We start from the raw sequence: 11951 nt of genomic DNA, 5'->3' as shown, positions 1-11951 counted from the left end.
CCCTCTTTGATGCGGCCCCACTTCCTCTGGCAGGAACCCCCGCCCTCCCTGGGCCCGGGTAAAAAGGAGCCCCCGGGCCGGTCCAGAGGCAGCAGCGGCAGCTTCTCTCTCCTCTCGGCCCTATCTCCCAACCCTTGTACCAGTGCGTGCCTCAGTCCCTGGTACAGGAATGGGGGGCAGGGACCTGGGGACCCCAGCAGCGCCAGGCCCCCAGGGGCGAAGTCAGCAGGGTGACTCCAGCGCCCCCCCTTTACCCGTGCCGCCTCCTCTGCCGGCCGTGGTTCGGTGAGGGTCTCCCTCTCCCCATCCGTCCCCTTTGGTGTGCATCTGTCACCCCTGTCACCCTCCTGTCTTGACCCCATTCTCGTCTCTAACCCCGTGTGGGCCTCTGGAGCCATCTCTGCCCTGGCCCAGTTCAGGGACCAGCTGCAGCCCAATCTCTCCTCTCCCTGCTCAAGGTCTCTGGTTTTCCTCTGCATCAAACAGGAGCCCTTCCCGCTCCTGCCAACCACTGGCTCTCACTTCTCAAGTTTTCTCCCCCACACTCAAGGGTGCTGACCAGCCCTCCCCTTTCCCTTCATCTGCCTGACCCTGCCCCACTTCTCCCCACCCCAAGGACTGCGGCCACTGCTGAGCAGCCTGCAAGCCCGCACGGAGTTGGCTTCCCAGGTGGCCTCTCGGCTGAGCTTGCCCTCAGGGGCAGCTTCCTTACGTGGCTTTCCAGGCAAGGGTCTCCACCATCCCAGACCTAGAGCTCAGCTACCTCCAGGGCCCCAAGCAGCGACCTTGCCCCAGAGTCTGCTAAGCTGCCAACAGGAAGCTCACTCAGGTGGGGTGGGTGGTGGGGCTTGCAGGGGGGCAAGGGGGGCATCTGGCTTCCTGCCCACTCAGGCCCATCAGGAACAGTCCAGTTGCAGGTTGAAGAGAAGACCTTCAAAGCTCACAACCGGGCAGCTGTGAACTTACCCCCCCATCCCCCAGAGGGCCCCTACTTCTTCCTCCCCCTCCCCACAGAGGCCAGAGAACCCAGGAACCTCCACCCTCACTCACTTCCTCCCCAGAGACTGGGGGGGGGCACCACCAGGTGGAAGGCCTTTTCACTGACACCAAAAGGTGACAAGGACCAAAAGACCAGAGGAGACAGTGTCATGATCCGAGTTTTGTTGTCACCCAGAGGGAGCAGGAGGCAGGACCTGGTGTCCAGTCCCCTCTTCCTGCCCCGGAGAATGGAGAACGCAAAGAACCCCGGCGCTCATGTCAACCCCCCCACTGCCCTCCGGCGGGGGCAGATACCGGAGCCTGGCCCGCAGCTGGGAAAATAGCTTTATTTTGTTCAGGGCAGTGGATGGGGTGCAGTCTCAGAACTTCTGGAACTGCTTCTTGGTGCCAGCAGCCTTGGTGACCTTGAGCACATTGAAGCGCACCGTCTTGCTCAGGGGCCGACACTCGCCCACTGTGACAATGTCGCCGATCTGGACGTCCCTGAGGAGGTGAGCGGGGCCGTGTCACGGGGTGGGGGGAGTGGGGGAGATGGACCAGGAGGACGGGGCAGGAACCTGCCCCGAGCAGAGGCCTCTCAGGCTTTGGCTCCTCCAAGGCCACCAAACTCCTCTCTCCAGTCCCATCTGTCCCCGTCATCATCTCCAGAGGGCAAATCACGTGCAAGGAACTGAAAACTCGAGGCCACGCAAACAGCGCTCCAACGGCTCCAGGAATGGAGGCCCTCCATCTATCACCTCCCTTTTGCAGAGAATTGGAAGCTTCTGGGGACCGTGGCTGGCTTACAGCCTCCCCTGCCATCCACCCCCCCAGCTGCCGACCCCCTCCACGTGGCAGCTAGGGCGCAGGGGGGGTCCCCGTGTCCCCCACACCCACCTACCTCCTCCTGGGCCCTGGGGGCCACGGCGCTCACCTGAAGCAGGGGGAGAGGTGCACGGACATGTTCTTGTGGCGCTTCTCAAAGCGGTTGTACTTTCGGATGTAGTGGAGGTAGTCTCGGCGGATGACGATGGTCCGCTGCATCTTCATCTTGGTCACCACGCCTGGGGAGGGGGCGGGGCAGAGCCTAAGTCAGGCCCCTGGGGGGGCATCGGGGCCGCTGGGCAGGTTCCCAAGAAGCCCTGCTTCTGGCATCATCTATGCATAACAGCTTTCTCAGCAGTGCCCGCGGTGGCCCTCTGAAGACCATCGTGAAATTACTAGACATCACCTGCCAGTACCCCCAGGGACCAGGAGCCGGTGCCCCGCCTCCCGCCGCCCCCCTCCCCCAGGACCCAGGCGGTCCTCACTCACCAGACAGGATCCGCCCTCGGATGGAGACGTTACCAGTAAAAGGGCATTTCTTGTCAATGTAGGTGCCCTCGATGGCCTGAAGGGAGAAAGAAGACTCGTGAGCCTGGAACAGTACTTCTCCACCACACTAGGGGGTGTGGTCCCCCCTTCGACACACACTGCAACTCCCAGCAGCTCTAGCAGCCGCCACTCAGATGTGGGCGGGGCAGTTCAGTTGGGGCACACGTGCCAGGACACAAAGACTCCCTCTTTCTTCTGAGGCGGCCCATACCTCCTTCGGTGTCTTGAAGCCCAGGCCGATGTTCTTGTAGTATCGCGGGAGCTTCTCCTTGCCAGTTTCGCCAAGCAGGACCCTCTTCTTATTTTGAAAGATGGTCGGCTGCTTTTGGTAGGCACGCTCGGTCTACCGAAGAGGAGAACAAGGCAGGTAAGCCGGGAGCAGGTAGTAACTTGGCCTGGAAAGCTCTGCAAAATCCCCCTGGTCCCATCCTCTCCGGCATTTATTCCCAAACGCCGGCCTCCAAGGCCCAAGGCCCCAGAATTATCTTCCAAGACACTCATTCAAATTTACTTCTAATTCAGACTCCATTCTGAACCCGAGGCTACTTCGCCATTTTTGGTCTAAAACACCTCCCTCCGCCCGCAAAATTCACCCCTTAAAACCCAAAGATAACCCCCGCTCTAGACACCTTTGAGCAAGAATTATTCACGAAAACACAAAAGACCCCCACCCACGACTCACTCCTAATACATGCGGTTTCAGAATTTAGATGCCAAAACGAAGGGCTCCCTGGAATAGCCTTTAGAACTTAGCTCTCACAATATTAACCCCACAGCCCAAGGCTCCCATTAAAACACCCTATAAGCTTTGAGTTTTAAGAAACCTGGGCCTTCATTAAATACCAAATGCGGAGTTGGCAAAACATAAGAGGCACTAATCAAGATTAACGCCCAGACACGCGCCTAGTTTGCCTGAACTAATCCCTGGGAAATGGAGGATTTCCGGAATGAACCCCTAAATAGCGCGCGTAGTCCCGCTCTCCCCGACAGGCCTCTGAAGTCCGGGGCCGCCCGCGCAGGGTCGATGTCAGCCCCGAGCCCGCACCTGAATATCCGCCATCTTCCCGGCCGCTAGAAAAAAGGAAAGGCGCAGTGTCGTCCGGGTTTCCTTATCGACTGCACAGGGGCCAGAGAGGAAGTGACGAAAGAGGGGGCGGGATAACACGGCTTGGGGCGGTGCCTTAGCGCGGCTTGGATTGACGGACAGCCGTACCTAAGCACGCTATTCGGGGACTACACGCATGCTGACCGGGCCACGAAGGGCAGCGAGGCGGGAAGAAGCCGACACCACATCGCGAGAATCTTAGGCCATCTTTGCGCGCAGGCGTACTAAGATACTTGGAAGGCGTGGCCAGCTTTGAGCCTGCCTATGTTATCGCGAGAGTTGTTGGGAGGCGGTGGTCCCGTTTCTAAAGGCAATGGGATCACGTGGGTTGGGGGGGGAACCTCGTGTTTCTGTTCGCGCAGAGTTCAAATGGGATGTGGTGGCGGCCATCTGTTTGCGGGGCGGGAGACCGGAAGATCATAGGAGCCTGCATGGGCTGCCGCGCCGCCATCTTTGTGAGTGGTGGACACTACCCCTGGGGCTTTCAGTTTAATGAGGTTTAATGCTTCTGTGAGCGATTTCATTCCCCGGACAATGGTTGAATGAAAATAAAAATCAAATAATAATGGGATGGCTTTTTGCCAATTGCTGTAACAGCGCTGTCCGATAGTAACTTTTCACTATGTTGGAAATGTTGTGTAACTGCGCTATCCAATGTGGGCAGCCACTAGAGCTTGAAGTGGGGCGCATGAGACTGAGGACCTGAATGTTAACTTTACTTTTATTAGATTTTTTTTTCTTTTTCTAATTTTCTAGGGCCGCATCTGTGGCATATGGAGGTTCCCAGGTTAGGGGTCTAATTGGAGCTGTAGCCGCCGGCCCACACCACAGCCACAGCAACGCGGGATCCGAGCCGCACCTGCAACCTACACCACAACGCACGGCAGCGCGGGATCCTTAACCGACTGAGCGAGGCCAGGGATCGAACCCGCAACCTCATGGTTCCTAGTCTGATTCGTTAACCACTGAGCCACGACGGGAACTCTATAGAATTTGTTTTTCTTTTTTATTGTTTTTGCTTTGTTAGGGCTGCTCCCAGAGCACATGGAGGTTCCCAGGCTAGGGGTCCAGTCGGAGCTGCAGCTGCCGGCCTACACCACAGCCACAGCAACACCAGATCCTTAACCCACTGAGTGAGTCCAGGGATGGAACCCACAACCTCATGGTTCCTAGTCGGATTTGTTCCTGCTGCACCAAGATGGGGAACTCCGCATTAGGTTTAAATTTAGGTAGCCACTTGAAGCCAGAATCTATTGTGTTGGTCAGTGCAGATCTATGATTGAATACTGACTTATAAGTTGTTAGGAAGCAACTAAGAGCAAGTCCCATGTGCTAACACTCTAAGGGTGGCTTTATTACCATTTTGCAGGTGGGGAAATTGAGGCACAATTGCTCCACGTTTCACAGAAAATGAGTGGCAGAGGTAGGAATTTAACCTGGGCAGTATGGATCCAGAGTTGCTCTTCCTTTTTTTTTTTTTTTTTTTTGTCTTTTTAGGGCCGTACCTGTGGCATATGGAGGTTCCCAGCCTAGGGGTTGTATGGGAGCTATAGCCTCTGGCCTACGGCACGGCCACAGCAACATGAGATCTGAGCCGTGTCTGCAATCTACACCACAGCTCATGGCAACTTGGTTGATCCATTGTTCTTAATCACCTGCCTTTAAAGAAGGAAACCTCAAGTCTTAGTAATTAATTAAATAAATATTCTTATTATAAATTAATTTATGGCCGTGCCAAGGCTTGCAGAACTTCCCGGGCCATGGATCAAACCTGAGCCACAGCAGTGGCAATGCTGAAACCTTAACCTGCTGACCCGCTAGGGAACTCCCTGTACATATTCAAGCTTCAGGAGCACCTGTTACATACCAGCCCCCTGCTGGGCAGTGACGGCAACAACCCAGGGTCTCAAGCCAACTTTGAAAAAAACGAAAAGAAAAAACAAAACAAAAAAGAATAGAGTGCATATATTAAAAAAGAAAAAAAAAAGAAAGAAAGAAAACCAACCTTGATAGCTGTCCACTGACCTGGACCTTGTTGCAGGATTTCAAAAGCCAGGAGTGTCTATCGTGGCTCAGTGGTAACGAACCTGACTGGTATCCATGAGGACTGGGGTTAAAGATCCCTGGCCTCGCTCAATGGATTAAAAAGCCCACATTGCCATGAGATGTGCAGGCCAGCAGCTACAGCCCCAGTTCACCCCCTACCCTGGGAACTTCCATATGCTGTGGGTGCAGCCCAAAAAGACAATACATAAATAAATAAAAAGGTTTCAGGTGTCAGAGCTTGGCACAGATAGGTGTTTTATGCCTCTTTCCTTAGTTAAGTCTTGGTTAAAGTTTCCCCTAACTCTAGAGCTATGCTTCACATTCACCAAAGACCTCAAATTGAGGCTTTTGCCAATACGTCGAGCTCATAATCAAGGCATATATGACTTAAACGTGTTTTTTTCCTGGTCCAAACTGCTGTGAATTAATCATTTCATAATAAATCCTGGGAATTTCTGCTGTGAGCCAGTGGGATCTTCTGGGTTAGGGATCCAGCGTTGCCACAGTTGAGGCTTAGGTTGTGATTTCGCCTCGGATGTGGTCCCTGGCCCACATATGCCTATGGGAGCGCCAAGAATGAAAAGATAAATAAAATAAATCCTGTAACAGTATATTGTTGTGGGTGTTTTAAATGCAATTTCTTTTAAAAAAATAAAAGTTGATTTCTTCAGTGTCAAGATTTAAGTAAAGATTTAAGCAAATACTATGTAAATATTTAAGTAAAAAGTTAGCTTCTTGGAGTTCTCACTGTGGCATGTGGGTTAATGATCCGGCTTATCTCTCTTGAGGCACCTGTTTGATCCCCAGCCCAGCACAGAGGGTCAAGAATCCGGTGTTGCTGTTGCTGTGGTGTATCTCCCTGGCCTGGGAACTTCCATATCCCATAGGTGTGGTCAGAAAAAAAAAAAAAGATAAAAAATTTAAAACATATATATATTTCTGAAGTTAACTTTTTGGAAGTTCCCATTGTGGCTTAGCGGTAATGAACCTGACTAGGATCCACGAGGATGTGGGTTCCTTCGATCTCCGGCCTCTCAGTCAGTTAAGGATCTGGTGTTGCCGTGAGCTGTGGTATAGATGTGGCTTGGATCCCGCATCACTGTGGCTGTGGTGTAGGCTGGCAACTGCAGCTCCTATTCCACCCCTAGCCTGGGAACGTCCATGTGCTGCAGGTGCAGCCCTAAGAAACAACAAAAAAAAAGAAGTTAACTTCTTCAATGTAAATATTTAAAATAGGGAGTTCCCATTGTGGCTCAGCAGAAACGAAACCAACTAGTACCCTTGAGGGCTGGAGTTCCATCCCTAGCCCAGCTCAGTGGGTTAAGGATCCAACATTGCTGTGAACTGTAGTGTGGGTCAAAGACACGGCTCATATCTGGCATCGCTGTGGGTGTGGCAGAGGCCAGCAGCTAGGCCCTAAAAAGACAAAAGAAAAAAAAAAAAAAGCTCTTATAGACAGAGAAGGCCAGGTGCATAATGTGTATACATTATATATATAAAATATGTATATATATTGTCTTTTACATTGTAATGACTTCACAAATGTAAATGCTACAAACTTGCAAAAAAATCACTTGCGGTTGAATTGTTTACATTTCTTTTACACCTAACAGCTTTGTGCATTCTGAATGATACACGATTTTGGCCACACCCACGGCATATGGAAGTTCCCAGGCCAGGGATCAAACCTGCGCCACAGCAGTAACCTAAGCTGCTGTGGTGATAATGCACAATCCTTAACCCACTGCGCCACCGCCGCAAGAGAACTCCCCTCAAAGATAAAATGATTAAAGTTGTCATTGTCATTGTTTCAGAACCTCTGGGGGGACTTTTCATTTTCATAGCAGGTTCTAAAGCCCCTATCTTCCCTGCAGTGACCTTATAGTAGCTTTACAATTTATTTTTTGGCCACACTGGCAGTTATGGGGAAGAGTTCCCAGGCCAGGGGTCAAACCCACACCACAGTAGTGACTCCTTAACTGGCTGAGCCACGAGGGAACTCCCTACAATTTATTTTTTGAAGAAAAACTAGGTTCTGGAGTTTTTAATGTCTTGGAAAGGTTTTATAATATGTATTTTAAAAACAAACAAAAAAGCAGGACCTGGAGTTGCTGTCCACAAGGCGTGCTAGAGTCCATACAAAAATTAACTTCGAAAAAAGCCTGGAAGGAAATGCATGACAAGGCCCTGGTGGTTAACACACCTCCAGGTGGTGAGATTTCCTGTCTGATTTTTTAAAAGCTCGGTATTTTGCAAATTGCTCAGAGGAGCCGGTGAGATTTTGATGATAAGACAAAAGCAAGGCAAAGAAACACTGCTTCACTCTGAAGGGGTTAGGACAATTTGGGGCTGTGTAGGTCCTTAGCTTCTAAACATTTTTGATCACAACCCACAGTAGGCAATGCTTTCTGCATCATTGGATTGACTAATCACCCACACACAGACACACATACCCCTCTTGATACCCATGGCCTTCCTTTTCTAAATTAACTCTCTCTTTTCCTTCCTGTATTACACCGATTTTTTCCCCCTTTTATTTCTATTCAATTTCAATATTACCTTAAGGCTGTTTTCAGTGCACCACACTGATTTTTTTTTTTTTTTTTGTCTTTTTGCCATTTCTTGGGCTGCTCCTGCGGCATATGGAGGTTCCCAGGCTAGGGGTCGAATCGGAGCTGTAGCTGCCGGCCTACGCCACAGCCATAGCAACGCAGGATCTGAGCCGAGTCTGCGATCTACACCACAGCTCACAGCCATGCTGGATCGTTAACCCACTGAGCAAGGGCAGGGATCGAACCTGCAACCTCATGGTTCCTAGTCGGATTCATTTCCCCTGAACCACGATGGAAACTCCCCGGAAACGGCTTTTAATACAAAACCTTCCCCGGTGCCCCACTCTTGGGCCAGGGTCTCCCAGGGTGACTAGAGCCCAGGGGATGAGGCTGACTGACCTGGGGCTGGTGGGTCTGCACACGGCTGATGGGCACTTTGCTTGGAACTGGAGCTTTGGAAACAATCCTTCTGCTGGCCCCGAGGTTCTGATTCTCTGTATTTGTCCTACAAGAAAGATTAAGGTTATGCACAGAGATGTCATTTGCACTCTCCAATGGAGAATGATGTTGAGTAACTTCTCATGTGCACCCTGGCATTGGTGTATATTCTTTGGTGAATCATGGTTTTTTTTTTTTTTTTTTTTTTTTAGGGCTGCACCCACGGCATATGGAGGTTCCCAGGCTAGGGGTCAAATCGGAGGTGTAGCTGCTGGCCTGCACCACAGCCACAGCAACACTGGATCCAAGCTGTGTCTACAACCTACACCACAGCTCACAGCAACACCGGATCCTTAACCCACTGAGCGAGGCCAGGGATCGAACCCGCACCTCACTGTTCCTAGTCGGATTTGTTTCCGCTGCACCACAACGGGAACTCCTTGAATGGTGTTTTCAAAATTTGCTTAAGTTTTATTTGCTTGTCTCCCTGTTCCCTGTTACTTTTTTGGTTACCCCCTCAATGAACAGGATCAAGCCCACATCACAGCAGTGACAATGCCAAATCTTTAACTGCTAGACCACCAGGGAACTCTTTTGAATGTCTTTTTTTTTTTTTTTTTTTGTCTTTTTTATTTTTTTAGGGCTGCACCAGCGGCATATAGAGGGTCCCAGGCTAGTGGTCAAATTGGAGCTGCAGCAAAATACTGAGCATTTAAAAAACCAGACACGGAGTTCCTGTCGTGGTGCATCGAAATGAATCCGACTAGGAACCATGAGGTTCAGGTTCAATCCCTGGCCTCACTCAGTGGGTTAAGGATCTGGCGTTGCCGTGAGCTGTGGTGTAGGTGGCAGACGCAGTTTGGATCCTGCGTGGCTGTGGTGTAGGCCAGCAACTTCACCTCTGATTTGACCCCTAGCCTGGGAACCTCCATATACTGTGAGCATGGCCCTAAAATTTGGAAAAAAAAAAAAAAAAAAAAGACAGGAAATCTCACCTAATCTCACCACCTGGAGGTGTGTTAACCAGGGCTGTGTCATGCATTTCCTTCCAGGCTTTTTTCAAAATTAATTTTTGTACTGACTCTAGCACGCCCTGTGGACAGCAACTCCAGGCCCTGTTGTTTTTAGTTTTTGTTATTATTATTATTATTTTTTTTTTCTTTTGTCTTTTTGTTGTTGTTGTTGTTGTTGCTATTTCTTGGGCCGCTCCTGCGGCATATGGAGGTTCCCAGGCTAGGGGTTGAATCGGAGCTGTAGCCACCGGCCTACGCCAGAGCCACAGCAACGCGGGATCCGAGCCGCATCTGCAACCTACACCACAGCTCACGGCAACGCCGGATCGTTAACCCACTGACCAAGGGCAGGGACCGAACCCACAACCTCATGGTTCCTAGTTGGATTAGTTAACCACTGCGCCACGATGGGAACTCCAAGTTTTTAAAATAAATATAAAAACTTTCCAAGTCATGAGAAACTCCAGAACCTACTCTTTCTTGCTTGCTTTTTAGGGCTGCACCTGAGGTTTATAGAGGTTCCCAGGCTAGGGATTGAATCGGAGCCACAGCTGCCAGCCTACAACACAGCTGCAGCAACACCAGGTCTGAGCCGCATCTGTAACCTACACCACAGCTCCTGGCCATGCCTGATCCTTAACCCACTGAGCTACGCCAGGGATCGAACCCGAAACCGTATGGTTCCTAGTTGGATTTGTTCCCGCCCACCATGACGGGAACTCCAGAACCTACTTTTTATTAAAAAAATAAATTGTGGGGAGTTCCCCGGTGGCTCAGCAGTTAAGGAGTCACTGCTATGGTGTGGGTTTGACCCCTGGCCTGGGAACTCTTCCCCATGACTGCCAGTGTGGCCAAAATATAGATTATAAAGCTACTATAAGGTCACCGCAGGAAAGACAGGGGCTTTAGAACCTGCTATGAAAATGAAAAATCCCCCCAGAGGTTCTGAAGCAATGACAGTTACATCCTTTGTGTGTGTGTTTTGTCCTTTTTAGGGCTGCGCCCGTGGGATATGGAGGTTCCCAGGCTAGGGGTCAAATCGGAGCTGTAGCTGCTGGCCTGCACCACAGCCACAGCAACGCCAGATCCACCAGATCCGAGCCGCGTCTGCAACCTACATACACATCTCAGGGCAACGACGGATCCTTAACCGGCTGAGGGAGGCCAGGCCTCAAACCCATAACCTCATGGTTCCTAGTTGGGAGTGTTTCCCTTGGGCCACAACGGGAACTCCTATGATGACATCTTTAATCATTTTATCTTTGAGGGGAGCAGTGGGTTAAGGATTGTGCATTGTGGTGGCGCAGTGGGTTAAGGATTGTGCATTGTCACCACAGCAGCTTAGGTCACTGCTGTGGCGCAGGTTTGATCCCTGGCCTGGGAACTTCCATATGCCGTGGGTGTGGCCAAAATCGTGTATCATTCAGAATGCACAAAGCTGTTAGGTGTAAAAGAAATGTAAACAATTCAACCGCAAGTGATTTTTTTGCAAGTTTGTAGCATTTACATTTGTGAAGTCATTACAATGTAAAAGACACTGTCTATTATGTATATATAATAGATACATATACTATATGTGTGTGTACATATATATGTAAGGCGTACAACAAATACACATTATGCACCCTGTCTTCTCTAAGAGCACTTTTTTCTTTAGGGCCGCACCTGAGCACATGGAGGTTCCCAGGCTAGGGGTAGAATTAGAGCTACAGCCATCAGCCTACACCACAGCCACAGCCAACGCCAGATCTGAGCTGCGTCTATGACGTACACCACAGCCTACTGCAACAGAAGATCCTTAACCCACTAAGGCCAGGGATTGAACCCGTGTCTTTGTGGATACTAGACAGATTTTCACTGGATGAATGAGTGGGAAGTGTTAAAAAATTTTGTACTTTCAAACCAAATTTATTTTTAAGGGATAAGCAGCTGATACTTCCCTGCTGTGGGGGTTTGATCCCAGGCCATAGGCAATGGGTGCTGCAAAATAAAAATCCCCCCAAAATAAAACAAACCCTAGGAGTTAAAACTGGTTTTTCTGTCATTTCTGGAGGCAGCTCCACTGGAAAGTGGGGGGTCCATGAAGAGTAGGGACACCAGCTGCTTATGAAATGCAATCCAACGGGGTCTTTTGGATATTCTGGACATGAACAGAACAGCAACTTTGTTAGATGGAAGTTGTATTATAACCTGTTTTGTGATCTACAGTAAAATACATACAATAAAATTATACTCAACTACCAAGTACTGCCCACCTGTTTCAACCAGCCTTGGTCAAGCTGGATCTATCATCCTCTCAAGGCCGACATCTAAGTGAAATGGGGTTGGGACTCACATGGGCAAGTGTTGAAAGGTGTCAGGGGCTGTGTGCCCTCTAACCCTTGCCCAGGCAGATCCAACAGGCCATGTCTCATTCTCACGAAGCACCAGAACTTCAGAAATTCC

General features: G+C 50.3%; 1 protein-coding gene and 1 non-coding gene across 3 annotated transcripts; one reads left to right on the top strand and one right to left on the bottom strand.

Annotated features, from left to right (window-relative positions):
- Window positions 114-190, top strand: MIR150-1 (microRNA 150-1). The gene has a single exon (NR_128420.1). It is a non-coding gene; the product is annotated as a microRNA 150-1 (primary transcript).
- RPS11 (ribosomal protein S11) lies at window positions 1305-3688 on the bottom strand. 2 transcript variants are annotated; one of them, NM_001244070.1, is given in 5 exon segments: window positions 1305-1482; window positions 1913-2042; window positions 2293-2368; window positions 2564-2695; window positions 3398-3688. In NM_001244070.1, coding segments are annotated over 5 exon segments (477 nt in total). In that variant the 5' UTR covers window positions 3413-3688; the 3' UTR covers window positions 1305-1358.

This window comes from Sus scrofa, chromosome 6, assembly GCF_000003025.6.
Source record: "Sus scrofa isolate TJ Tabasco breed Duroc chromosome 6, Sscrofa11.1, whole genome shotgun sequence".
Classification (NCBI taxonomy): domain Eukaryota; kingdom Metazoa; phylum Chordata; class Mammalia; order Artiodactyla; family Suidae; genus Sus; species Sus scrofa.
The sequence above is the reverse complement of the archived record's forward strand: the minus strand, read 5'-3'. Positions and strand labels throughout refer to the sequence as shown.